This window comes from Arvicola amphibius, chromosome 10 (genome assembly GCF_903992535.2).
Source record: "Arvicola amphibius chromosome 10, mArvAmp1.2, whole genome shotgun sequence".
In the NCBI taxonomy this organism is placed as follows: Eukaryota; Metazoa; Chordata; class Mammalia; order Rodentia; family Cricetidae; genus Arvicola; species Arvicola amphibius.
The window spans coordinates 97,746,094-97,773,830 of record NC_052056.1 but is presented as its reverse complement, the minus strand read 5'-3'; the positions used below and the strand labels follow the sequence as shown (position 1 = coordinate 97,773,830).

Sequence of the window (27,737 nt, the reverse complement as noted above, 5' to 3'; positions counted from 1 at the left end):
TATCTGGGTGGACCCGTATGCAGTGGGGACCATCAGGGTCTCTCTCCCCAGGATCTTAAGTGGGTCTTGGATTTTCCTAGTGGCTTGGGTATAAGAGACTGCCTGATAGGACCAGCCACTTGGCATCAAGAAATGGCAGAAAGAGGGACAAGTGGGCTAGTTACCTACTTTCTCTCGGCCTCTGGCCTCTGTTTCCCCATCTTCCAAGCTAGGGATAATGAGGTAGTGACAACCTTGGGCTTCCTTCTCCCCTCTCCCTCCCCTGGATTCCCAGCCTCAGCTCTGTGTAAGCCCCCTCTTCCTGGCATGTGCAAGGGGTGGGGTGGGCAGAGCTGATCCCTCTTGGCCCTTGCCTGAGGTGCACTTCCATGGAAGCCCCTTCCAGTCTGCCTGGCACTGCCCAGCTCCCAGGACTTGGCTTGTGTGGCACCACTCAGGTACCCTGAGTTGGGGTCCCTTTCTTTAGGTTCTTTGCTGAATTTCCTAGTGGTCTCAGGGTTCCCTTGGTGCGGGGCAGGCCATCCCACCATGTCCGTCTTCTGGGTGCCTGGCACAGACAGCTGCCTCTGAGGTCTCAGGAGGTCAGGCAGAATGGCTGAGCCTAGCCACAGGGGCAGCTCTGCCCATTCGGCCTGGGTGTTGGCTGCCACACTGGCCATCTCTCCCACTTTCAGCTCCTGGACAGCCTCTGGGCCTAGCCTTCCTTGTCTGCCTTTCCCCAGCAGGGCACCATAGCTCACTGTCTTCTCTAAGCAGAATGGGACCGAGGTCAGTCATGCCCCGAGACCCAAGTGTGGACACGCGGCTTTCCTTCCACCCTCCACTCCATTCCAACCCCGAGGAGAGGCTCTGTGGCCCAGAGGGGTTGACAGAACTCCCAGAGGACACAGAGACAGGGATGCACACTGGAAATCCCCACTCTGTGGGCAGGCAGAGGCCACCCTGACTTGGGTCAGAGAGAGGCCAGTCTTAAGCAGCTGCATGACTGTAAGATGCTCAGCCTTCTGGAACTTTCCAGGAGCCGCTTTCCCTTTCTTGGAAACAGGGTTAAGACCCGACCTGACCCCACTCCTGAGTGCAGCAACCTCTCCCCACTCTCCCTCTGCACCCTGACTCTGCCTTTCATTCCCAGGCCTGGTGTGGTTTAGCTCTGGCTCCACCTGGGCCCTACCCAGGTTCATGTTTGCTCGGTGTTTTTCTTGGATTGACTCACTTTGTAAACCCAAGGTCCTGGGGTGACCTACCCAGGACACCCCAGCAGAGAGGCCTCCAAACACCTATGGAAGAGAACAGAATAGAAGAGGGGGCCGCTGCTCCCCAGTGAGGTTCCCTCTGTCACCCTGACTTAGGGTTACAGCAGTCCGCCCCCTCCCCACCATCGGCCTCTGGAGAAGCTGGTAGGGACTATGGCTGTGTCCCACTCATCAGCATTTCTATGATAGGTTTTGCAAGGTCTGACTCAGGCCAGTGAGAGGGGAGGGGATCTCCTGGACTCTGCAAGAAATGAGGGAGGAAGGTGAGGAGAAGAAGGGGAGGGAGGAGGGGGAAGAAAAAAAAGTGGAGGCAGGAGGGTCAGGACTGTGAGGAGGGGAGGAGGGAGAAGAAGAAAGGAAAGAGAAGAGGAAGATGAAGCAGGAGGGTGAGGAAAGGAAGGAGGAGAGAGGAGGAAAGAGAGAAAGAGGAAAGGGCAGGAGTGTAGGAGACAGACAAAGGGGGAGGAAAAGAAAGAGGGGAGGAAGGGGAGGAAGAGAGGAAGGACTCTAAGTCGAGAGGGGAAGGTAAGGAGGGGAGAAAAGGGAGGAAGGAAGAGGAGAAGGAGGCAGGATTGTGAGGAGAGGGAGGGAGGAGAGAGAAGAGAGGGAGGAGGAGGGAAGAGGAAAAGGCGAGAGAAAGAAGAGGGGGAGAAGAGAGGGAGGAAGGAGGGTCACTTGGCCGCCTGCCCTGGGTCCAGTTTGAGACTATTATGGGGAAGAGAAGTTGGGTGTGTCAGGTGACAGGCAGCCGTGTTTGTGCATTTATGGACCATCAGAAAACTCATCACTGGCAGGTGCCATGAGAGAGACAGCAGAGCCCTACTGCCCTCCTTACCCCATGCCTTCACCCCTACATAGGGCTGCCAGGGGTGAGGGGGAACCCCAGACCTCACCTACAGGGATCTGCACCAACCTGCCAGGTCTCAGTACAAGTCAGGAAGCCCATGCCATCACCAGCTATTCTGAGGCATGGTTTTTTGTCACCGACTGCTCTGTGGTCAGGGTCATTTGCATTTCTGCTGCCATCACTTCCTGGCCTGGGCTGAAATGGTCCACACTGGTATAAGAAGGACACTGGGTGGTACATGTTTCTCCATGCTGCTGGTCACCAGGCCCTTCCCACTGACGAGGTCTCTTGGGTCTGGATGCCACTTACCCAAGGTGACACATGAATCCATGTACAAACTGTGGGTGCTGTGACTAGAGACCATGTATGAACCGCTGTCAAGTGTGAAATGTGTCAGTGTGTGATATGTACGATGTGATGGGCAGCTGTGTGCAAGTCTTTGTGGATTTAGGGTCGTCATGAGCTGAGGGAGACTGCAAATTGGCAGGGCTCACACAGCGATGGAGTTGGAGACATTTAACCACAGGTTGCTGTTGAGGACAGTGTGTGATGGGGGTGGGACACCGAGCAATGGGAAGCTGGGATGGAGATAGATGCCCATGCAGACTGTAGAGTGCTGGGTGATTGGTTTGAGGCAGTGCCGTGTGCTGGCATGGCCTGGTGCAAGAAGGAAGCCCTGGGCTCTAGCGTCAGGGCCTGTCAGAGCAGGCTTTGGGCAGTCAGGGTGTCCCAGACACAGCTCGGTCTGCCTCCTCCCAGTTCAGGAGGACACATGGCACCGGTTGTGGCCTGTAGACCTCGGTGGCTTTGGGGTTAGAGCTTCATCTTGCATTGCTGGAGAGATACAGGTCTTCAGCTGTATGGTCTGCTGGTAGGAGTTTCAAATGAAGGGCCCTTCCCTGAGCCAGCCTGAGGAAGGCCTGGGGAGGCTGTTCTGTGGTTCCCAACTGTGTCCTGATAAGCTAGGTCTGAGGTGCGTGTGTGCCCAGGGCAACCCACCCCCTTCCTTCTTGATGCTCTGAGCCAGGAGCTTAGTCAGAAGTCCCCATAAGATGTGTTGTCCCTGGAGACAAGCTGGCTCTTGAGCCCTGATCTCAGTGTCACTAGGCACATTCCTGTCCTCAGACCCCGCTTTCTGTGTGTGGGTTGAAGTGGAGCCACACACTGGGGAAACCCAGTGGCCACAGTGAAGTCCTAGGGTCCCCCAGTAGTGCTCCCCAGCATACAGACAGTGTTCTGCTGCAGCTTCCTCAAGCACCCAAACTGGAACCATGGAAGGGAGAGGAGCAGGACCCAGGGATGCTGCTGCGGCTGAGGACTTGTCTAGCAAATACGAGGAACCAGATCCAATGCTGAGCACTTCGAAAATGAAAAATGATCCACTCTCCCGGCTCCTTCAGCCACAAGCATGAGGTCAAGGGCAGCTCCTCCATAGCTGTTGTGGTCGAGGTCCTACTTCTGAGCTCTCACACAGTGGCCCCTCTGCGGGTGTCTGAGTCATTGATTGAACTGCATTGCGACCAAGGCCATAGCATGGCCTCACTTGGACGTGATGGATTTTTGGATAATCTGTCTCCAAGTGAGGCTGATTCAGTGGTCCTGGGGGGTCAGGACCATAGCATAAAACCTGGGGCATGGTGGTAATTCAGCCAAAGCAACCTCAGAAATCACACAGGTTGGTCAGCCTGGGATGGAGAGAGGTGAAGTTATTAGCTTAGAATGCCCTTGTTGTGTTCCCAAACTAAAAAAGGGAAATGGGGCGCTACCTAGGTAGGTTATTTAAAAAAAGCAGAGTACCTGGGTAATGAGGTCCCTGTGCATGTATGTGCATGTGTGTGCATAAATGCATGTGTGCATATGTGCACGTGTGTGTGTATGTTATTGACAGTGCAACACAGAGCCTCATACATGCTAGGTAGACAGACTTATCCACACCTTCTTTTACTTACTGGCAGATCCCAGGCAAGTATTCATCACTAGGCCACACCCCAGCCCCTCACTGGGGGATTCTAGGCAGGTGCTCTACCACTGAGCCACACCCCAGCCCCTCACTGGGGGATTCTAGGCAGGTGCCATTACTAGTGTGTGCTCTGTTCTGGTTGTGGCTTTGACAATACAACCCCCTTCAAGAAGGGTTAGTCTGGAATGGGACAAACAATGGTGAACCAGAGGCTTAAAGAGATGCCAAGTCTCATATTGGTCATCACACTCATGGGACAAATTCAGGGCCTGGGCTGGATCTTTCCTAGGGATGTGAGACTTCAAGGGATGCTAAAGCAGCTGGAAGCCTCAGGGAGGGGCCATGAGAGGAGACATGCCCTAGGGCTCTGAGCAGGGCAGCCCTGGCAGGGACTGCACCTGGTTGGCCAGAGTGGTTCTCTCTCTCTCTCTCTCTCTCTCTCTCTCTCTCTCTCTCTCTCTCTCTCTCTCTCTCTCTTTTCTTTTTCTCTTCTTTTTTCTTTTTCTGTTTTTGTTTTTTGAGATAGGGTTTCTCTATCTAACAGCTCTGGCTGTCCTGGAGCTAACTCTGTAGACCAGGCTGACCTAGAACTCACAGAGATCCGTCTGCCTCTGCCTCCAGAGTGCTGGGATTAAGGGTGAGTGTTGCCGCCGCCGCCACCACCACCAGCTGGTTACTTTTTTTATTGCTGTGACAGAACACGACCTAGGCAATTTATAAAAGTCTCACTGGGCTTACATACAGTTCCAGGAGGTTAGAGTTCTTAGGCAGAGTGGATTCGCTGGAACAGCAGCCGAGAACTCACATCTTGATCCACAGCAGTTCTACCAGTTGAGGAATCAACCATTCAAACATATGAGCCTATGGGGGGGCTGTTCTCATTCAAACCACCACATTCCAGTCCCTCACCCCAGGATGCTCATGGCCATGTCATGTTGCAAATTGTATTCAGTCCAGCTTCAAATTCCCCATAGCCTTTTGCAGTCTCAGCCGCATTTCAAAGTTCAAAGTTCAACATCTCCTCTGAGACTCAAAACACTCTCTTAACTATAGCCCTCTATAAAATTGAAACAAAGAACCCACTTGGAACCATACAAGAGCACAGAATCTACATTTCTGTTCTAAAAGGGAGGAATAGGCACAAAGTGAGGAAATAATGGCCCAAGGCAAGTCCAAAACCCAACAGAGTGAACTCCAAATCTTGTACTCCATGCCTGATGTCAAGGCCTTGGTTTGGGGGTCCCTTGTTATGGTGGTCACAGGATCTTTGTCCCACTCAGAAACCCAGTCCAAGTTGTAGTGACAGTTGAAAGTCTCAGGGGTCCCCCAGGCTCAGCTCTGAGCCTTCCACTGACTTCAAGGCTGACCGCCTAGGTGTACTCAGAGGATCCCAGCGTGTACTCCGAGTAACCGTTCCCAACAGAACGCCCTGCTCTCAGCCACAGGTCCACTATCTACCTGGGCCACACCCAGCTCCTTGCTTGCCAGTGATGGCAGTTTTCCTGTTTATCAGTGCTTCAGGGGCAGACAAGGACTGTCGTAGCCCTGGGGATGAAGCCATGTCTCTGGCTCAGTCTCCCTCATCCCTCAGCTTCTCCAAAGACCTCAGTCTTGTCTACTATTCAGGAGATTGTATCTGTGTGTGTGTGTGTGTGTGTGTGCGCGCGCGCATATGCGTGCACCAATAGATGTCTATAGAAGCCAGAGGGCAACCTTGGTTGTCATTCCTCAAGTACTGTCTGCTTTTTTCTTGAGACTGGGTCTCTTGCTGGCCTGGAATCAACTCCACTAGGTTGATTGGCCAGGGAGCCATGGGCATCCCCCTGTTACCTACCTCCTTGTGCTGGGATGACAGGCATGCACCTAGTTTTTTAATGTAGCTTCTGGAGCTTGAACTCATGCTGGAAGGCAAGTCTATTACCTACTGAGCCATCTCCCCAGCCCTGCCTCCATGCTTCTGAGAGCTACTGCCCTTAATTGACTTGGAGGCCTGACCAGCAACACTAGTCCACCCAGGAAGGCCAAGATAGTGCAGCCATAAGCTTGGGGACTCACATTCACGAAACCAGATAACAGAATGACACTGTGAGGGACTGGGGCCTGAAGGAATTATGTCAGAGTCACCGCGCTTGAGACCTATGTGAGGGGATGTCCAGCGGAGCTTGACAGTGGGAAGTCCCACACAGGAGTGATGGCTAGGGACGGTAGAGATGTGGTCAAACCAGAGTGGGGTCACATGGTATCCCAGTTTCATTTCTGCTGCTGTGATAAAAATACCCCGACAGAAAACAACTGTGGGAGAAAGGGGTTGGTTTGGTGTGGCAGCTAGTTTTTTATGTCAATCCCAGAGGAGGGAACCTCAGCTGAGGAAATACCTCCACGAGATTGGACTGTAGGCAAGCCCAGTCTTAGTGATTATTGGGGAGGGCCCCCCCCGCACATTGGAAGTGAGGCCACCCCTGAGCTGGTGGTCCTGGGTTCTATGAGAGAAAGCAGGCTGAGCGAGCCAAGAGGAGTAAGCCAGAAAGCAGCGCTCCTTTGCGGCCTTTGCGTCAGCTCCTGCCTCTGGCTTCCTGACCTGTTTGCATCCCTGTCCTGACTTCCACTGATGATGAACGAGACTGTGGAAGCATAAGCCAAATAAACCTTTCCTCCCCAAGATACTTTTGCTCGTGACACATCATTACAGCAAGAGCAACCCTAACTAAGACACCTGGCTTACGGTTCCAGGTTCCAGGCCGCCAAAGCACAGAAGCCACAATGACAAGAGCTTGAAGCAGCTAGTCACGTCATAGCCACAGTCAAGAGCAGACAGAAATGAACGCATGCGTGCTCGCTTATTCTCAGCTCGATTGCTCCTGTCTTACACAGCTGAGGACCACCTGCCTAGGGAATGGTGTCTCAGGTGGTTCTAGGTGTGTTGTGGTAGCAGTTAATAACTAACCGTAATACAGGGTCAGCAGCAGAACCAAGTGAGGGGCTGTGTGATGTTTCAAGTGAACAGAGCTCAGGTTCCCCACCTGCCAGCTTGGCTGTTTAGGTGGTCATGATTCAGGATCTGGGGGAACCAGAGGGGCCAGGATGACAGGGACCCCTGAGAAGACAGAATGGAAATCATCCCATGTGAACAGTTGAACCTGAGAAGGACAGCCACCCCCCATGCTGGCCTCTGGCTCCTGAAAGTTAGTTTTTAGGGGTAGGCAGGATCGTGGTGGCTCTCTGCGGAGCACTTGAGGTCCAGGAGGCCATCTGAGTCCCCTCTCTTTTTGTAGACTCCTACGTGAGCAGTGGATCCGTGCCAAGTACGAGAGGCAAGAGTTCCTTCATGTGGAGAAGCAGGAGCCATATTCTGCAGGTGAGCTACGCCCTTCCCAGTGTCTCTAGCTGGTTCAGTGTTTCAAACTTGTGGAGGTTCCCGGCTTAGACTATCTTCTCCCCTTTCAGGGGCCTCAGGAGGGGTCTGGGTTTATGTGGGGAGCCAACAAGAACTATTGTGGGCTAGCATCCACACTGGTGGAGGAGATAGCCACATCAGTGGCCACTGCTTCCCCTGGGCCTGCAAGGTGCTGTTGGTTCCGATGGGTTCTGCAGTTTTGAAGAGAGGGACTAAGGGGACTCCAGAGTCCCCTGAGAGTTTTGGAGTTCAGTTCCCTGTCAGTCACTCTGTTGCTGGGTGACTGAACAGTACTATCTCCTATTTATTAAATATGTTCATTTAACCTTTCGCATGTTCCCGTGGGACCCCCAGCCTGGGTTGGCTGGGCATCTTGATGCTTGTGTATTTGGTATGTGGTGGGCATTGGTCTTGGGGTCTGGGCCATAGTTCCCTGGACAGCTTTACAAGTCTGAAGTGGTCCCCATTGCTCTACGCAGGAGGACTTTCTAAAGTTTATCTCCAGGTCCTCCTTCTGGCCTTTCCTGGATGCCTGGGCCCTGGATTTCTGACGCGAGCTGTTCTTGCAGCTCCGCCCTAGCACAGGGCCAGCACAGCCACTTTATTTTCTGTGGCTCTCAGTGTGGGGCAGGCTGAGAAGAACCCTTCATTTGGTGATTCCCGCTGCCCCTGATGTGCCCCACTGTGCGTGTGGGTCCCATTGGCATGTGGGGCCTCGTGTTTTGGGGTCTGTATTATTCAGGGTTCTCTAGAGGAACAGAATCGATAGAATGAATCTACCTCTCTCTATAAAGGGTATTGATTAGAGTTGCTTACAGGTTGTGGTCCGGCTAGTCCAACAATGACTGTCTATCAACAGAAGGTCTAAGAATCTAGTAGTGCCAGGCGCAGCGGCGCACCCCTTTAATCCCAGCACATGGGAAGCAGAGACAGGAGGATCTCTGTGAGTTGGAGGCCAGCCTGGTCTACAGAGTTGGAGTTAGTGCCAGGACAGCCAGGTCTACACAGGGAAAACATGTCTTGAAACAACAAACAAGCAAACAAACAAACAATCCAGTAGTTGCTCAGTCCATGAGGCTGGATGTCTCAGCTGGTCTTTGGTGCACACCAGAATTCTGAAGAAGGTTCTAATGCCGGTGAAGGGATGGATGTGCTCAGGAGAGGGAGGGCAACAAGCAGTCAGAGAGCAGGCTTCCTTCTCCCATGCCCTCTATATAGGCTGCCAGTAGGAGGTGTGGCCCAGATTTAAGGTGGGTCTTCCTAAAGATATAGATTTAGAATGGATCTTCTGACCTTGAACGATCCAGTCAAGAAACATCCCTCGCTGGTGTGTACTGAGCCTTTTGGGATTTGGTTAATTCCAGGTGTAGTCAAGTTGACAACCAAGAACAGCCACCACGGGGGCCTTGGATGCAAGCATGCTTGCAGGACCCGTGTCCACCTGGTGTACAGGAACTGTTTCCCGAAATAGTTGAGCAACAAGCTGCCCTGTGTCGCAATAGTTCCATCCATCACTCCAGTGTCCACCACAGAGGAATGAGCTGGGGACAGCAAGCAGAGCCCCAAGCGTGGTATGCCCACATTGGAACCCCAGAGTAGCCATGAGGCCGAAGTGCCCTGATGGCTGTCATCTACAACAGGAGAAATGTTACAGCCCCATCTAGGTAGAGCAGTGTCAATCATGGAAGAGGGGCGGGACACTGTCGTGTGGCAAGTCTGAGAGGTTTGACAGTTCCGTGACACAAGCTCCCTTTTGGGGTGAGCAGAATGTTCTAGAACCAGATAAAGGTATGGCTCCCACACTACCGCACCACGTCATGATGGTATTGGAGAAAGGAGTGATATCTGCCACTGTTGGAGAGAAGGTGGAGGGGCTTCCTTGTGTATTACGCAGGGGGCTGTGCACTGCTGGCTCAGGCCATCCTCACACCCGTCGTGAAGTTGCTCAGCCATCTCTCCAAGGCTCTGTGTGCTTCCGTCCTCTTGTGTCCCCTGGAGCAAGGCAGTTGTGACCAGGGCTAGGCGGGAGCATACCTCTCCCCTCTCCATACTGGTCTACCCATAGGCCAGTTGCCCCTTCCCTTGCCCCAGGGGGCGGATCCTTTCCTGCCAGCAGTGAGGCCAAGAGGAACACTGTGTTCAGCAGTAGGAGTCTTCCCCACCGTCAGCACGGAGTGCTGGGCCTGTCTCCCCTCTCCTGCCTCACTCCCAATGCACTCAGCACGCAGCCCACATTACTGTGGTTCAGAGCCGTCTGTTCCAGACACTACAGCCTTCCTTACCTGTGTCACTGCGTGCTCTGTGAGGGGACAAGAGCCAGCGAGACTCGGAGCCCTGGCCCACGAGCTCCTTTTCAGCACAGACACCTTAGATGTTTGTTTGTTTGTTCGTTTGTTCATTCCTTTTGAGATAGCATCTCACTTTGTAGCCTTGGCTGAACTGAAACTCAGAGATCTCTGCCTGCTTCTGCCTCCTGAATGCTGGGGATTAAAGGTGTGGGCCATCACTGTCATTATGACTGGGGAGATGGGGTGTCCCATCTGGACCTGGGCTGGTCCTGGCAGAATCCAGATCTGGAGTCTAGAAGTGGAGGGCATGCCTGCCACAGAACCAAGGCAGGCTAGAGGACTGGCAAGCGTCCTGCAGGTGTTTGGGTCTCCGTGCCAAGTTCTTAGGTCAGTGTGGGTCTGGGAATCTCCAGGGCATACACAGGGCTCAGGAGATGTTGACATCATGGTATTCAGGGTTTCCCTGGGCCAAGGTCCACTCAGAATCCCGTTAGCACCGGAAGTGGAGAAGCACTCAGGAGGACTGAGGAGGACGATCCTGAGTTCAAGGCCAGCCTGGGCTTCTGTGAGACTATCTCCTAAGAAAAGCAAGGTTGGGGATGGAGAGAGATGGTTCAGTCAAAAATGTGTTTCCCTTGCCAAGTACAAGGACAAGTTCAATCTCTAAAACTCACATTAAAAAAAAAAAAAAGTAGGCCCAGCCAGGCAGTGGTGGCACACGCCTTTAATCCCAATGCTTGAGAAGCAGAGACTGGCGGATCTCTGTGAGTTCAAAGCCAGCTTGGTCTACAGAGCAAGTTTCAGGACAGCTAGAGCTACACAGAGAAACCCTGTCTTGAAACAAGGAAGTCAGGCTCTGTTTAATGGTTAAGAGCACTCTTCCAGAGGACTGGAGTTCAGTTCCCAGCACCCATATTGAGTGGCTGACAGCTACCTCTAACTCCAGCTCCAGGGGATCCAACATTCTCTTCTGGACTCTACAGGCACCTGTATGCACGTAGTGTGTGTGTGTGTGTGTGTGTGTGTGTGTGTGTGTGTGTGTGTGTGTGTGTGTATTAAAGCAGGCTCTTAGAATCCCAGTTCTGGAATAGCAGAGACAGGAGGATTCCTGGGTCTTACTGTTCAGTCAGCATAAACTGCTCAGTGAGCTTCACGCCAATGAGAGGCCCCATCAAAAAATAAAAGAGTCAGGCACGGTGGCACATGCCCATAATCCCAGCATCTAGGAGGCAGAGGCAGGAGGATCTTTGTGAGTTCAAGGCAAGCCTGGTCTACATACTGAGTTCCGGGCCAGCCAGAACTGTACTTAGTACACCGAGCTATAAACAGTAAAACCCCTTTCTCAAAATAAACAAATAAGGTGGCAGGGTTGGAGAGATGTCTCGGTGAATAACGGTACTTGCTACCAAGCCTCGAGACCCGAGCTTGATTCTGGACCCGCGTGAAGGAAGGAGAGAACCCACTCCCACAAGTTGTCCCCTGTACTCCACATAAGTGCCACGGCACATGTACACCCCCACACCCCCATATTTCCCTCATCATGTGCACACACGAAATACATGTTAAAAAATAAGGTGGAACATAATTAAAGGAGCCACCTGAGGTTGTCCTCTGGCCTTTCTATGCACAGCACACATGTGTGCAAGCACCTGCACGCACCAACACACGTCAAATAAGAAAAGCAAGCACCAGGGCATGGGGAGCAGCAGAGCATATGCTTGAGCCGCACCCCTACTCTTGCAGCACCCAGCAGAGTAGGGAGAGGCCTCCCGGAGGTCCTCAGGGCACCCCTTCAGTGGGTCAGAAGCTCAGCTGACCCACTGGGCTCTGTAGACACAGTTAAGCATGGCTGTCCGATACACTAGGCCTGGCCAGGTAGTATGGCCTTGGAGACCAGGCTGCAGTTAGGCCACTGTGTGTACCCCTCATCTCAGCTGCCCAGCTGAGGCAGATGGAGTAGGGTTTCCTCAGCTGCCCTGGACCAGGGAGTAGAGGGATGGGTTGCTCCGGATGAGTCTGTCACTGTGGCCGAGTGGGGAGGCAGGATTCAGCCGTGAAGAGCCTGACTATGGAACAGGAATGGAGCAGACTATGGGGCAGAGGAGACCAGGGAAAGACGTCTGCACTTTATCAGGGGTCCTAGGTCTACAGCTTCCTCGGGCTCTGAGCTAAAATGCTTGCGAGCCAGCACTACCATCAAGGGAGGGGCATGAGGTGTGGCATTGGGATGCTACTGTGTTTCCCACTGGGATCCACTGCCTGGAACAGGACTCTGGCATCTAATGGGGTCTGTAACTCCTTAAAGGAGAAATAATGCAGTGGGCAGCCTCCCCCGCTTGAGCTTCTCCATTCTCTGTCCCCCACTCCCTGCATTCCCAGTAGGGCTCATACATAGGACCTCCAGGAGACAGGATCCCAGGTGCTCAGGGGCCCCACATTTGTTCACGTTTTTTGTAAGGAGGGTTCTAGGTTTTAGGGTCTCCGTGTAATTCAGACTGGCCTGCACTGCTCTCTGACCCACTATCCTTTTGGCTCAGCATCCCAAGAGCTGGGATTACAGACACACACATACCACCCTCCAGGCCCGTCCGCTCTCTTTAAAGAGTTTTGCACTGTGGGCTGCTATCCTTCCTGCCCCACCATACCCCAAGACCTAAGGGGGCAGAAGATGGAGTATGTGGGACACAGTCAGGATGCACCCTGCCTGTATTCACCCTCACATCACAGGTCACCTCAAGACTGCATATAGAAGAGCCAGGCTCCAGGCCACGGTCTCCACACTCAAGGACCTGGCAGGTGTGAGAAGGAGCTGCTCTGTGCTCAGGTTCCCAAAGGCCTCCATCACATCCACTCTGCTCCCACAGTGCCCTCTGCCTCTTAGCACCAATGCATGTGCCCCTCATGGCTTCCCATAGGGCAATAGGACCTCAGGGTGCCTTTGTCCAGCCTTATTTCCTCTTTTCTTTCTTTTTCCTCTCCCTCCTTTCCTTTCAGGATTAGGGCTGGAACTCAAGAATGTTAGATAAATCTTCTACCATTGACCCACAATCCAGCCCCTCACTGGGGGATTTTAGGCAGGGGCTCTACCACTGAGCCACACCCAGCCCCTCACTGGGGGATTCTAGGCAGGGGCTCTACCACTGAGTCACACCCCAGCCCCTCACTGGGGGGTTCTAGGTGGAGGCTCTACCACTGAGCCACACCCAGCCCCTCACTGGGGGACTCTAGGCAGGGGCTCTACCACTGAGCCACACCCCAGCCCCTCACTGGGGGATTCTAGGCAGGCATTTTATCCCCTTCTGATACCAGTCCCCAGTATGTCTGCTCCTCCTCTTACCACACAGTACTTTCTCTCTCAGGGCAAGGACACTCCCCACTGCCTATCCTTGGGAAATGCAGAAGTCCCCTCAGATGAAGAAAGGGGAAATGTGGGGCCCCAAAAGAGGTGAGGCCTGGGACTCTTCAGAGGAGTGGCCCCAAGCCTGCCCAGAATGAACGGGAAGTGTGGATTCCAAGGGGCTACCTCCTAGATGCCTGTGAGCATGCACAGACAAGGAGGCTTGAATGGTCCCTGGGACTGAGAGGGCATCAGAGCCAATGTATGAGGCAGCCAGCCGAGGACAGGGGTCTCCTGTCACCTGCTCAGGGCCTCTGCCTCCATAACTCATCGGGAGCCATTGATAGAAGAGACTGTGTCTGTTTTTCCATAGGGTCTCACAGCTAGCCTAGAGAACTCAAGAGTTAGCGTGCCGGGGCTGAGAGAGATGGAGGACAGGGTGGTGACATTCAAACTAGAGACCAAGGAATATCCTGAACTGTGGGTCAAGACTGACATTGAGCAAGGACACTGGCCACAGCTTCCTCCCCAAAGGCCAGGGAGCCACAGGGCCATCATCAGGAATGTTCAACCCACCCACCTCCAGATGGAGGGACATGGGAGCAGGAGGCCAAAGGGTCATCTGTGTGAAGTCTCCTTCCGGGGAGACACCCTTGTCACAGACCTGCCCCCACCCAGCACAGCCCTCATTGCGCAAGACCAGGTCTATTCCAGACACTCCCACCCCAGGGCTGAGACCCTGTCCCTGCTTAGTGACCCTGCTTTGCGGCCTCTTTTCGCCAGCAGCTTCCACTGTCTGCGCCTCTCTATCCCTGCTGTTCACCAGCTCGGCCGTGATGAGTGGCCTTCTGTGCCAGACTTCTGTCTCAGAGCGTGGTGCTCAGACACAGTGGAGCCTATACTATTCTTGCAGATTTTGTGAAATCGAAAGAAGTTTCGCAGAAGCACTGTTCTGGCGACCTGGGGGTGCTGGATGGCAGAGTTTCTGTCACTGAGGTGTCCCCTGCCATCATCTGTCTCTTGTGCAGGCCTGGCATAAGAGCCCTGTAGAGGGGCTGGAGAGATGGCTCAGTGGTTAAGAGCATTGCCTGCTCTTCCAAAGGTCCTGAGTTCAATCCCAGCAACCACATGGTGGCTCACAACCATCTGTAATGAAGGTCTGGTGCCCTCTTCTGACCTGCAGACATACACACAGACAAAATATTGTATAGTAAATAATAAATAAATAAATATTTTTTTAAAAAGAGCCCTGTAGAATGAGACCCAACATCTGTTCCAGGATGACATTCTTGGGTCGATGGGACCACCTGGATAACTGGCCGTCTTCTCCCAACGGGGCAGCGGGCTGAGCAGAGCTCCCCTGGAACTGGGCTTGGGAGAGGTCCTCAGGCAGTGTCATCCGGGGCTAGAAAAAGAGGGGGGCAACCCCCAGAGTTCCAGACCAGTGGCTCACTTACTGCCCACATTGTATTTCCTGTCCTTCCAGTGACAGAGGCTGCTGGGTCAAGACCTCCTTGTCCTGGTCATCCCTTCCCATGCCTGGGCTGGCTCTATGGCCAGATAAGGAAGCAGCGGGTGAAGGCGGGCCTCTCTGTGGGTGGCCCGGACCTTGTGATGAGTCTGGGGGTCCAAGGCTTTGAGGGCTTGTCCTGGGTTACCGGTATGCTTGTCCCTCAGCAGGGGCAAGCATTGCGTGGAACCACGTGACAAGGTCGCGTCCCTCAGCCAAGGTCACAGTTCACTGGAGTGCCTAAACTCTCCTCGGAAACGGAAACTGGGAGGTTTCAGGGTTGTGGGAGTTGTCCACCTTGCTTTGTACCTGCCCCTCCCCAGCATTGCCCTGGAGGTGACTGGGTGACAGCTGCCCTGGCTTCTGCCCCAGTCTGTCCTGCCTCCAACCAAGCCTCAAAGGCTGCCTTTCACAGCGTAGGGTGGGCGACAGGGCATGCAGACAATGGTCTTTGTTGTCCAGGCCCAAGCCACCACCTCCCTCCAACAGACATGGCTTCCTGCCTGGGTCCCTCCAGGAGCTGCTACTTTCCCTCCACAGGATGCCTGGTTGTGCCAGGCAGGGACATTCCAGGGCTGTTGCCTTCCTGACCTTTGTCCTAAATGTCCCCGTGCAAATAGGGAGAGAGAGGTGAGGCTCTCTGAGTGGCAGAGCTGGGCCTGGCCTCAGTTTCTCCTTGCGTGGTAAAGCCAGTGCACTCAGCACAGTGGTGTTTGGGGGGAATCATTAAATCATGGCACGCGCTGGGCACATGGCCAGGGTGAAACTCTTACCAGGGTGGCTGGTAAGGTAAAGCGATGGTGGAGCTGGGTAAGGCACCCCCGAACTCAGGTAGCCCCATTTCCTGGCTGTATCTTCCAAGTGGGGCAGGCTTGGCTCATGTGTAGGCCTCAATGTTTGGTGCCTGTAGTGTGCCCTTGGATCTGTCCAGGTGATGGGCGCCACATGAGAGGTCACTGGCAAGGTCAGCCAGCCTGCCCAGAGTACCAGGCCTCTTCTGGGTCCCATGTCTCAGCCACTCCGAGTTCAGCAGGCAGGTCTGGTGGCCTTGCTGTACCACAAGAACTATCTTGTCTACTTTTCTTTTTTTAAGATTTATATACAATGTCCCTCCTGCATGTACACCTCTATGCCAGAAGAGGGCACCAGACCTCATTACAGATGGTTGTGAGCCACCATGTGGTTGCTGGGAATTGAACTCAGGACCTCTGGAAGAACAGCCAGTGTTCTTAACCTCTGAGCCATCTCTCCAGCCCCCTCATCTTGTCTCCTTCAGCTTTACCTCAGTCCTGACCCTTTAGAAGATGAGGGGACTGAGACCTAGAGAGGGGTGGCAGCCAGGGTTCCCTGCCACTCTGTCTATGAGACCAGATGGTGAGGTCCTTTTTTTGAGTTTCCTGTTGGTTGTTGTGCGACTCTGTGACTAGGGGACGGATTACTTAAGTCCAGTATGGGACACAGCTCAGAACCTCAGTGCCTAGAGTCACGGGCTGGTGCTGGCTGCACAACGCCCCCTCCTCCCAAGGCTGTGTGTGCTCTGCTGGCTATTGAACGGACAGAGAAGGGCCTAGGAGGGAATGTGGGGTACTTACGATGAAGGGTTCCTGTGACCAGAACAGCAAGGGCATCTTCAAGCCAGAGCATTGCATACTGGGGACACACGATGGCCTAAAGAGGCCAGTCTCTGAGAGGTCTCACTTTGTCTTGAAGGAGGATCCTGCCTGACCCCACCTCAGGTCAGGGAGTCCAAGTGAGCCAGTGCAGAGGGCTGTGGAAACCTTCCTGGTGTGACCAATCAGAGAAGAAAGGCCTCCCAAGGAGATACAGGGGAAAGAATGAGAGCTGTTCCCAGAGCCAAGACAGGAATTAGCAGTAAGGGCTGAGTGGGTGGTGGTTACCTGCTGAGGGGACCCCAGGTTCCTAAAATGGAAAACAAGGCTCCCAGTGAGCAGGCAGAGTGAGGGCAGACATGCCAAGGAGGCCCTGCAGGGACCTGAAGCTCAGAGGCTTGCAGGCTTTGATCTCAGCTCCTGTCACCCGCAAGGCTCCTCTGTCCTCCTTGGAGTTGGAGTGTCCCTGTGAGATGGCAGTGGGCCAGCCATTCAGAGTCTGAGCCTACACACACATAAACCTGCTCTGGAACCCTCTTACAGGTGTGGAGGGAACCCAGAGAGCTTCAGGACAGCCCAAGTGTCTAGAGCAGTGGGTAGGAAAAAGCTGAGCCCCGAGAACATGCACAGAGTCTGAGCCCCCTGGGTGTGTTTGCCTTCGTGCATGTCTATACCACACATGTGTGCAATATCTGTGGAGGCCAGAAGAGGGCGTCTGATACCCGTTACTGGAGTTACCGTTCTGCTGGGTATGGTTGCCAGCAGAAGCAAACAGAACCCCAAGGCCTGATGCTGAGTATGATTGAGCCAGTCTGGGTAAGGTTATGGAGCCTCAGTTTCCCTGGTGCCTCTGAGGCCTGGTTCTGTGCCCGGCCTTCCACTGGTAATAACCCAGTGGGATAGGCCAGATGATGTGGATGCCTCTCCCACTCAGGAGCATCCCACGGCATGTGAGCAACCCACCTGGCTCACACATTAGCCAGCTTCCTGGCACACTCATAGCAAGACCACGTGCTCATCGCCCTGAATCAAGAACAAACGCACAGTTTACATATATACCACACAATTTGCATACGCTTTGCATATTCTGTTTGCAATGCAGTTCTTGGAGCTTGCGGGTTCTGAAACTGTGTGAGTGAGAAGATGCCGCAGCGCCCTTCCCCGCCCCTGCAGCCCAGTTTGCCCGGACTGAGTGGAGATGCGCAGTGCAGGGTGCCCCAGGGCCTGGCCTCTCTGTCTCCTGTCTTGCTGCCTGGAGCTCATCCTGTGGGTGGCAGGGCCATCTACCTGGCACGCGGGGCACTGTAGTTGCTCAAATGTGTCACAACGGAGGGACGTCAGGTTTTTTCCCATTTTGTAAGGATCAAGAGTGAAACCCCCAAACTGAGCGGAGGCGGCACACGCCTTTAATCTTAATTCTCGGGAGGCTGAGGAAGATGGATCTCTGAGTTCAAGGCCAGCCTGGGCTACATAGTAAGACACCCCACACACACACACCCTAAAAACACAAACCTCCAGCCTGATTGCCGACTGGCGCTGCCACTTACGGCCACAGCCCTGAAGAAGAGCCCAAGACTCTGTGTTATCACCCTGAGGAAGGTCGGCGTCTTCTGTGATGGGCTTTGTGATGCCAGGGAATGGTGACTTCCTCCTCATGGGGATGTGCGATCCTGAGCCCCTCTATGTCCTATGCCTTCCTCAGAAGCATTCTCTGGGGAATGTGGCCCAAGTTCCCCCAACCTCTGCAGCTGGCCTCAGCCCTGCAAGCCATAGGTGTCTAATCAGTGCTGCCTGAACTTTCCGGCCTCTGCTTCAGATCAGCTTGTTCTTTCAGGGAGAATGGACACTCCTGGTCCTACCTGGTCTCAAGTGTGCTCAGAAGGGTAGCCTGACTGGGCTGCTCACCAAGAATCCTGGGCTGGGGAGGTCAGGGGCCATCCAGCCAGGCCAGTGGGGCTGGGCAAAGATTCACCACTTTTCAGCCCTTAGCTGGCCAGAGTCCCGTGGTACCAAGAAGGAAGCAGAGCTCTGAGAAAGGTGTGGATGCTAGCAGGGCCAGGCCAGGGATGCTGTTAGCATCATTCCCAAAACATCAGCTGTGTTGCTGTCAGGGCCTGAAATATAGGCCTGGCGGTGGTTTGTCGGGAAAGCTGGGTGGGCCCACAGGGGATCCTTTGGACCTGGACCTAGCCTGGCCTGGACTGGAGGACCAGTGGCTTCAGGGTACTAAGCCTGATGCCCTGTAAGAGCCCCAGAGGGTCAGCAGCATCAGTCAAACCCAGCAAGGAAAACGGTGCCTTCCAATGTGCTCCTGCCACCTGCTGGCAATTTTGGGAACAGCAGGCAAGCTAGAGGCTTGTTCTTACTGGCTCCTTGGTACGGGTACCAGCTATAAAACATGGCTGGAAGGTTCTGGAAGGGGTGGGGGTGGGGATCTGCTGCACCCAGTCTTGCCACCCCTCAACACCCTACTTCTGGATTACGTGCTAAGCTATTCAAGCCTAGACAATCTGGGTGCTAAAGCTGAAGAAAGGCCAAGCTGACTTGTTACCCATCTAGGGTAGGTGTTCAGTGAGTCAGTTAACAAACATTTTAAGTGGGTTCTGCCTGGCCTAGTGGGATGTGTTGGTGACCCAGTATCCATTTACAGAAAGAGATTTGTCTGCCGAGGCTATGACAAGGAAGAGACGCAAGGCACATCCTCCACTCCACAGCTTTAGAGAGGCCCCGTCCCTTGAGAAGTTGGGGGAGGGAGCAGGCCCCTTCTGGCACACCCTGAGACTGATAGTCCCACGGGCGCCAGCTGCCCCCTCCCTGACGCCAGGCTGCTGCCTTTTTATGGCCATATGTCTCCGAGAGCACAGAAAATAGCCCCTTGTGTTTGGTGACAGGGACAGGGCTGCCTGGCAGCAGAAGAACATGTTGTGGGGAGGGAGCTTGGTGGCCAGAAGGTGACCTGGCTGTCAGGGTCTGGCTGACTGGAGATGATGGTGTTACAGGAGCTACCTGCCCACCCTCAAGCACACTGCCGACAGACAAGATTTTCCAGGGCCCTCTTTGCCAAAGAAAGCCACCCTGATACCCAACCAAGAGGGAGATAGCAAAGCTCGTGGCCCTGTTCTCAGCCCACCCAGGGGGAAATGGCCACCAGGTGTGTGACCACCTGCAGGGAGGCTTGCAACAGCCAGAGCTTCAATCAATGCAGGCATTCCCCAATGACCCACCAGCAAACGCCAAGGAGTGTCCCATGAAGGGGGTGAGGTAGTGGGCTGCAAAGAGCCCACTATGTCATCTCCTTGTAGATGGATGGGACCAGCCCAACACAGCAAAGCTGGGCCTTATGGAGGGAACTGAGGGCACCAGGGAGGCTGGATCGCCTGAGGGTGCCTGTTTTTGCCACCAGTGAAGTAGCTTATAATTGCCCTGGGGCAGAACCGTACCAGAGGCCCCAGAACTAGCTAACCCTAGCATCATGAGCCTAGTGCTCTGGGAGCATCCTTCCGGCCCCTGCCATTGTGGGGCCAGCGACTCAGTCTGTTTCTGCCCCTTCTCATGCCCTACGACCTCTTTCTTTTTGTGACATTAGACCCACCTGGCAGCCCTGGGCCATCTCAAACCCAATGTCCCCAATTATGTCCCTAGGTCCTGCTTCTTAAGTGGCTTTGTCCAGATGGGAAGATCTGAGTGGGCCAAGGTGGCCTGGGCCCCAGAACCTGTGGTCTGACGGGAACATCAAGGTGTCACTGGGCAATGGGCCTCAGGCCAGTGCAGGGCAGACAGGCAGCCTCGTTTGTGCCCACCCCGCAGTGGAGGGTCCCTAGGACAGGGACAAAGGCATCAAGGTGGAAGGTCCTTGACTCTTCTCTCTTCCCCAGGGTACCGTGAGGGCCTTCTCTGGAAGCGTGGCCGGGACAATGGACAGTTCTTAAGCCGGAAGTTCGTGCTGACGGAACGAGAGGGTGCCCTGAAATACTTCAACAAAAATGACGTGAGTCTGGCATGGAGTGAAGGGTGACCTTCCCATGTGGGGTCCTGGCCTCCCCAGGGTCTGCAGGGCTGGGTATTAGCCCTTCAGGAGTGTGGCTGCCTTCCATCCGTTCCATCAGACACCCCACATGATGCCCCCCCCGGGAAATGTCCTGTGTGTATGCACCCACACACTAACACCTCAACCCTAGTCCGAGACTGACCCCTGTCCCTTCCTAGAGCCTCCAAGAACCAGGCCTGGTGTGGGCCTGCTGGGAATGGTTCTGGGAGGCCTGACACTCCCCCTAGTGGATGCTTCCAGAAAGTCAGGGATAGTGCCTTGGGTCAGCTGTGAAGGGTGGAGAAGTTCTTGGCTCTAGGTCATCTGTGTGGTTGTGGGGGTGGGGCTGGAGGTGGGGGGCTGGACAGAGGGTTGGGAGGTGAGGTGTGGCAACCTAAGAGGGAGCTCAGCTCTGTGATGCTATCACCCAGAATGGCGGCTTCATCACCTGCCTTGTATATGAGATACTGGCTCAGAGATATTGAGCAGTATTCCTGAGACCACAGAGCCAAGTACGTACTGGCCCTTTGTCTGGGACCCTTGGCACCAAGAAGGGACCACCTTCTGGGGTAGGATGCCAGAACACATGCCTGGAAAAGTGTCCTGACTTAAGGTCTGGCTGAGGGACAGGGCTGGTCACACAGCTCCCTGCAGGTCACCTGGATGGTCTGGCCTGGGAATAGTAAACAAACAATAGCTAGGATCCTGGGGTCTTGGTGAAGAGTTGCAGACTACAAGCTCCAGCTGCCTAGGCAAACAAGAACCGGGTCAGGGCAGGACGGAGAACATGAAGGGTCACAGAGCGGGAAGGTTACCCAGATGCCAAGTGTCTCCCATAGATGTCATTTAGCCTACCCTCACCCAAGGGAGTAGAAATTTACCTCCCATTCACGGGCTAGGAATCCAGGCCCTTGTCGAAGGCTACACAGCACAGCAGGACTCCTGCCAGGCTCCCTGGTTTAGACGGTGGCTGTGTCTGGGGTTCCCACTAGCCTCCCTTCACAGGCCAAGGAGCCTAAGGCGGTCATGAAGATTGAGCACCTGAATGCTACCTTCCAGCCGGCCAAGATTGGCCACCCCCATGGCCTGCAGGTCACTTACTTGAAGGACAACAGCACTCGCAACATCTTTATCTACCATGAAGATGGCAAGGTGGGTACCACTGGGTGGGGTAGGGGAAGGTGGGGCAATGTACCCTCCCTGGGGGTGGGGCACTAATCCCGCCTTACCCTCTGGGCTGCAGTCATCTCTCTGTGGGCAAAAGGATAGCATGTAGAGTCATCTACAGCAGAACTGCCAGGCAGAGGGGCCCTGGCATCTTGTGGCTGGAGCTCTTATGTGTGCATGTGCGTGCATGAGTGCGTGCGTGCGTGCGTGTGTGCGTGCGTGCGTGTGTGTGTGTGTGTGTGTGTGTGTGTGTGTGTGTATGTTTGCAGACCTGAGTGTCTCCTCAAGACCTAGGAAGCTGGAGTTTGGGCTAATCCCTCAGGAAATTGTCACATGTCTCCAAACATGCTGTCTGATTTGGCGACCCTGGGAAATTGTGCCATCATGCCTGGAAGGGGTTTATTCATACTGTGCTCAGTGTCTGTGTCCTGTGACCACATAAAAACTCTAGTGCAGTCTGAGCTCCTCCATCCGGAAGTGTCTCACTTACCTGTGGGAAACAGCCGTGTCTGCCTGTAGCGGCCTGTGTCCACCCAAGCGCTTGGGTTTTCTCCACATCGAGGGACATGGTGGGGGACTGTTTTGGGCATCACCTCCTTCCCTGTCTTGGTCCAGTCTGGCTTGCTGTATGCCCTGTTTTGGCTGGAACACACCCTGAGAAGCGAGGGATTTTACCACTGCACTTTGGCTAGAAAGAGATCTCAGGTTAGGATTTCCCCAGCATTGGGCCTCTGTTTTTTCCTGTCTAGTGCCTCATGGCTACAAGGCCGGTGGGGCTTCCTTTAGCGATTTCCTCCTTCCCATTCTCTTTCTGGAAGCCCCGTCTTTGAGCTGTCAGCGCTGAGAGCCCCTTCTCTCCCTCATTTATCTCCACTCACACATTTTTCTCTATTCCTTTATTTAAATGTCGTTGCGGCACGTGTATGTTTTCCCATGTGTATGGGCACAGAAGAGCGCAGGTGCAGCCAGGCTGTGGTGCACAGGCCTTTAATTCCAGCACTTGGGAGGCAGAGTCTATGGAGCGAGTTCCAGGACAGCCAGGGCTACCCGGAGGAACCCTGTCTAGAAACAAGAGTGCAGGTGTCCATTCATTCATCTGGGAGCCCAAGCTTCAGGCAGGGAGTCTTAGTCACTCTTCACCTAATTCACTGAGGAAGGGCCTCTCGGCTGACCCCAGACCTCACTGACTTGACTAGTCTGGCAGCCAGCTTGCTCCGGGAACTCTGTCTCTGGGATTCTAGAGAAGCCACCTGCAGGCCCTGAGTGACCTAGATGGGCCCCTCGGTGGGCCACATACATCAGCCCATCTCTGCTCTCCCTGTGCAGCTGGCATGCAGCTATCTTGAGGCTCCTGCCCACTCATGCCAGCTCATCTACTGGCCAGCTTCCAGTCTATGGCTGTTCTCAGTGTCTTGTGAATTTCGGCCTTTTAATAAAAATCTCTTGAGCATAGGATGGATATAGTGACAGCTGCCTTTGATCCAGCACTTGGGAGGCAGAAGCAGGTAGATCTCTGTGAGTTTGAGGCCAGCCAGGGATATGAATCCCAAGCCAATCAGGGATACACAGTGAGGCCCTTTCTCAGAAAAGAAAACAAACAAAAAAACCCAAAATATTCAGGTGGTGCTAGCTGATTCCGATAAGACCAGAGACCTGTCTCAGGGTGGGAGAGGCCTCCACCTTCACTATCCTTGGAAGGACATGAGGGGCCTTCTGCCACTGAGACACTATGCTCTTCCGCAGTGGGACCCCAGCATCCCTTCTCTTCTCCAAGGGCAGCTGTGGCAGCTGCTGTGCTGAACCCATGTTGACATGCTCAGACATCAGGGGGCAAGAACCACCCTGGAGCATTCCAGGGGAGGGCACAGATATCGGGGCGAGAACCCCAACTGGGATAACTGGGGAGTCTGTGATGGGGAAGACAGTGTTCCGAAGGGCAAAAGGGCAGGAAGGAGGAAGTGAGATCCCACCTTGGTGCAGGTTCTAGGGTGCCGTGGGGAAAGTATCAGGTCCCAGTTTTCACGCGCGTGTGTGTGTATGTGTGTGTGCGCGCACACACGCGCAGACACGTGTGGTTTTGGTATCCTTTGAGTATCCTCATTTGAGACAGGGTCTCATTGTCGTTCATCAATGCGCATGCCAGGTTAGCTGGCCTGAGAACTCCCAGGAATCCTCCTGTCTTCCCATCTCTTTAAAGATTTATTTATTAAGTATACAGTGTTCTGTCTGCATGTTTGCCTGCAGGCCAGAAGAGGGCACCAGATCTCATTACAGATGGCTGTGAGCTACCATATGGTTGCTGGGAATTGAACTCAGGACTTTTGGAAGAGCAGGCAGTGCTCTTAGCCACTGAGCCATCTCTCCAGCCCCCTCCTCCTTCTCCTCCTCCTCCTCCCATCTTGCACTGGAATTACAGGCATCTGGTCCTACTGTGTCTGGCTCTACATAGGTTCTGGGGATTCAAATTCAGTTCTAAATCCTCCTTGCTCACTGAGCCATCTGCCTAGCCCCACCTTTGTGTTGTTTTTTGGTTTTTTCGACACACGGTCTCCCGTTGGCCTGGATTCAACTGATTAAACCAGGCTGACTGGGCATCAAGCCCCAGGGATCTCCTTCCTCCCCCTCCCCAGTGCTGGGCTTACAAGCACATGTCCCCACACCAAGCTTTGGGCCGTATGTTCAGGAGCTGAAACTGATTCTCACGCATGCAAAGCACCCACTTTACTGACTCCACCACCTCCCCAGCCCGGAACCTAATTTGAACCAGGAGGGAGAAGGAGCCTGGGTGGTAGAATAGGTGGGAGCAGTGGGCATGCCCAAGGCTGAATTTGTGGTGCCCTGGGTTACCTGCAGAGGCGGAAGGATGCTTCCTGCAAGCCTAGGGTTTGGGAGGGCTGACGCTGGGCTAAGTGTGAGTCACTGCCCTGCCGAGTAGGGTGAGTGTGATTGACTATGGGAGACTTCAGGTCTGTCCCGCAGCACGGGAAGGGCAAGACAGAGGGAAGACACTAGAGTGGAGGAGGTCTGTCAACCTCTTTTGCAGGTGTGGAACACATAAGGAAATGGGTATAGTCAGTTGTGGGAGGGGACATGTGGCAGGGGCTGTGAGAGCTAGTGTCTTGAGCCACCAAGAAGCCCAGTGGGCCAGGGAAGCAGTGCAGGTGACAGGAGCTGGTCTCTGGCTACCTGGGAAGACAAGATGGACAGGTTCTGAGTGAGGAAGGTGGGGTGGGGGCGGGGTCCCTATGGCGTGGCATAGGGACATGGTCATAGCTCCAGACCGTTGTGAACCCGTCAGGACGGGGAGAGCCCAGGGAGAGCGGAAATATGTGTAGGATCTGGAAGGGGGCAGAAAGAACGGGGTGCAGAGAGGTACCTGTGATGTGCAAAGCTCAGATGTCAACCCCACTCAGTCCCCGGCCTCAGCCTGTTCCCTGATCCTGGTCACCAGACTGCCCCCATCTTGGCACAATGAGGGGTAGGCAATGGGGGTTCATCCCATCCTTCAGTGAGGCTGCTCAGAGTGCCAGCCCAGCTGAGGGGTCTGTGGAGGAGACGGAGGCTCGGGAGTCGCCACTCACCACAGCTTCGGCCCTCAGGAGATCGTGGACTGGTTCAATGCGCTGCGAGCAGCCCGCTTCCACTACCTGCAGGTGGCTTTCCCAGGAGCCAGCGATGCGGATGTGAGTGGCTGGCCCCAGAGGCACCTGCTGGGTAGGGGGTTGGGGAGGCAGCCGTTGGGGTTGGGTCGTAGGACTGACCAGCGGCATAGCGATAGGGCCCTAGAAAGGTACCAGGGTTGGCTGCATGCGGGTCTTCAGTCTGGGGTTGGCACCCAGCTAGAGGGGCATGCCATGCTGGGCGCACAGTCTAGGGGATAACACGGGGTGGGCTTCACTACCATTTGTCTACCTGTTCTGCCCCAGCTGGTGCCCAAGCTCTCTCGGAACTACCTGAAGGAAGGCTACATGGAGAAGACTGGGCCCAAGGTAGGTGCCGAGCAGCAGACTTTCAGGTCTGTTTAAGGTCAGCCGTCTTGCTTCTGTCTGTCTGGGGGTTGCTTGAGGTCAGGCTGAGTGCTGGGTCACTGACTCACTGACTCACTGGGCCAGTCCTTTCCTGGGTGCATCCCGTGTATCCTAGGGCTGTGGCCTTGAGTCCCTGTCTGTGTGGTGGTGCTGGCATGAGGACAAGTGGCTAGGCTGCAGGTTCTAGGGCTTGAGTCAGCCTGAGCCTCCTGCCCTCAGGCCCCTCTTCAGGAGGGACCATCACATGTGTTCTAAAACACAGTAGCGTACGTTCAAGGTCTGGACCCTAACCTGGATCTCAAGCATGCCGAGGACCCCTCACGCACTGGCTGGCCAGCGCAGTGCCTGTGAGGCCCTGCCTCTGTGTGTTGAACGGGGGTCAGCTGGGGCAGAAGAACGCCTTGGGGCTGCTAACTGCTTCCCATCCTCCTGACCCACAGCAGACAGAAGGCTTCAGGAAGCGCTGGTTTACCATGGATGACCGGAGGCTCATGTACTTCAAAGACCCCCTGGTAAGGAAGGTCTGGCTCCAGTCCTTCCCCCCCCCGCCCCACCCACTGACCTGTTTTAGGGGTGACTGGTGAGAGAATGGGTCTGGGATTCCTCAGGGTCCTAGATTCTAGGGCCTCACCTGGCTAGGCTTAGAGAGGAAGCGGGACAGCCTGGGGTAAAGGGGTTCCCCCCATATCCCATATCTTCTCATCCACACACAGGATGCCTTTGCACGAGGGGAAGTCTTCATTGGCAGCAAGGAAAGTGGTTACACGGTGCTGGAGGGGCTCCCGCCATCTACCCAAGGCCACCACTGGCCCCATGGCATCACCATTGTCACCCCTGACCGCAAATTCCTGTTCACCTGTGAGACAGAGGCAGACCAGCGGGAGTGGATTGCGGCCTTCCAGAAGGTGGTGGATAGGCCCATGCTGCCTCAGGAATACGCAGGTGAGAAGCGTGGGTGCGCGGAAGGAGGGTGTCGGCAGGGTCACAGGTGACGGTCCCTAGTGAAGTGTGGCTCTGTGTCTGCATCCTGAGCCCCAGGTAGGCTGTGGAGGAGAGGCTGTGGGCTATGGAGGGAGGCCGAGTGAGCTGGCATCTCCCAAGCTTGGACCATTCCTATTTCTAGTGGAAGCCCACTTCAAGCATAAACCCTAAGGAAGAGAGCCCGGAGGCCCCAGGATTCTGCACTCACGTGGCTGGTGAGGCGGCACCGGAAAGAAGGGGAGCCCAGCCTCCTGGCCCACATCCTGCTCCTTGGTGCAGCACAGGCATGGCCAGGTGGGGCTCAGGCAAGCCCGTTGGACAGGCATTTCTTCAGAACCTCATTGAAGGTGAAGGCAGACTTGGCTCTGGGCCTCACCTGACCCGGGAGCCCGTCAAGCTGCTCCTAGCCGCTCCCAGCTGACCCAGCCACCTTCCTGCTGCTGGAAGCCCTGCCTCCCTACTTAAGCAGGCCCCTACTAACTCTCCTGGCCTGAGGGGATCTTGGCCTCAGGGCAGGACTCGGTGCTGGGCTGCTATGGACAGCCATGGACAGCTATGGCAGTGGGCTGGCCTGGCTGCTGGGGACTCTGGGACATGCCGCATGCCTCCCCTTCCCTCCCCCATCTCAACAAGTATTTATTGAGCACCTGCTGTGTGTGTCAGTCAGGTATCAAAGGTCAGGGGTCAGCTCTCCTTCTCCTAGGGCTGACCCAGCTAGGGCACTGGGGGTAGTTTTACTGGGGGCAGTTTTTTCCCCAAGAAAACTTAACTGTGTGCACAGGCCCTGGGCCCAGCTGCTTGTGGCACCCAGTGCCCTCAGGACAGCTGGCTGGGGCAGCGGGGAGGGAGCCTGCAGGGTGCTGTGCATGGAGCCCAGCAGCGGTTTCCTTGGGAGCCAGGGAGGTCCCAACTGCTTTTGGGCGTCAGTGCCCAGTTCGGTGCTGTCCCCGCTTTGTAACCCATGCCCTCTGGCCCTGAGCTCACAGTCTTTGAGCCCTTGATGAATGAAAGTCCAAACCAAGAGGTGGTCATGGGCAGGAGTGGCTGCCCCCAGCCCTAATTGCTGCTGGCAGGCCAGTAGTTAAAGTCACCTGTATTTATTTACCCTGCTGCCCTCTGGCCACCCCATCAACTGGGCTCCCTTCTATGGGACCCCCCCCCCAAAGGGCAGGTCCTGGCCGCTGGACAGCTGGGGAGCATTAGTGAGGGACACATCTGTGAGTGACCTGATCCTCGTCAAAGCTGCACCCCAGGGAGCTGGGGGAGGGGTCCTTAGTCGGGCTTCTGCTGCCCTGTGTCATGTCCCCTGGAATAAAGTGTGGCTCTGGCGTGGTC

The 27,737-nt window shown here is 54.8% G+C and overlaps 1 protein-coding gene across 1 annotated transcript in view; it reads left to right on the top strand.

Annotated features, from left to right (window-relative positions):
• The window catches only part of Adap1 (ArfGAP with dual PH domains 1), a 52,787-nt gene extending 25,050 nt beyond the window's left edge, over positions 1-27,737 (top strand). The window contains exons 4-11 of the mRNA XM_038345360.1: positions 7,333-7,415; positions 20,075-20,187; positions 21,232-21,378; positions 24,993-25,076; positions 25,320-25,382; positions 25,862-25,933; positions 26,135-26,363; positions 26,545-27,737. Of these exons, the coding sequence (XP_038201288.1) occupies positions 7,333-7,415; positions 20,075-20,187; positions 21,232-21,378; positions 24,993-25,076; positions 25,320-25,382; positions 25,862-25,933; positions 26,135-26,363; positions 26,545-26,573 (820 nt within the window). The 3' untranslated portion in view covers positions 26,574-27,737. The remainder of the gene's footprint in view (positions 1-7,332; positions 7,416-20,074; positions 20,188-21,231; positions 21,379-24,992; positions 25,077-25,319; positions 25,383-25,861; positions 25,934-26,134; positions 26,364-26,544) is intronic.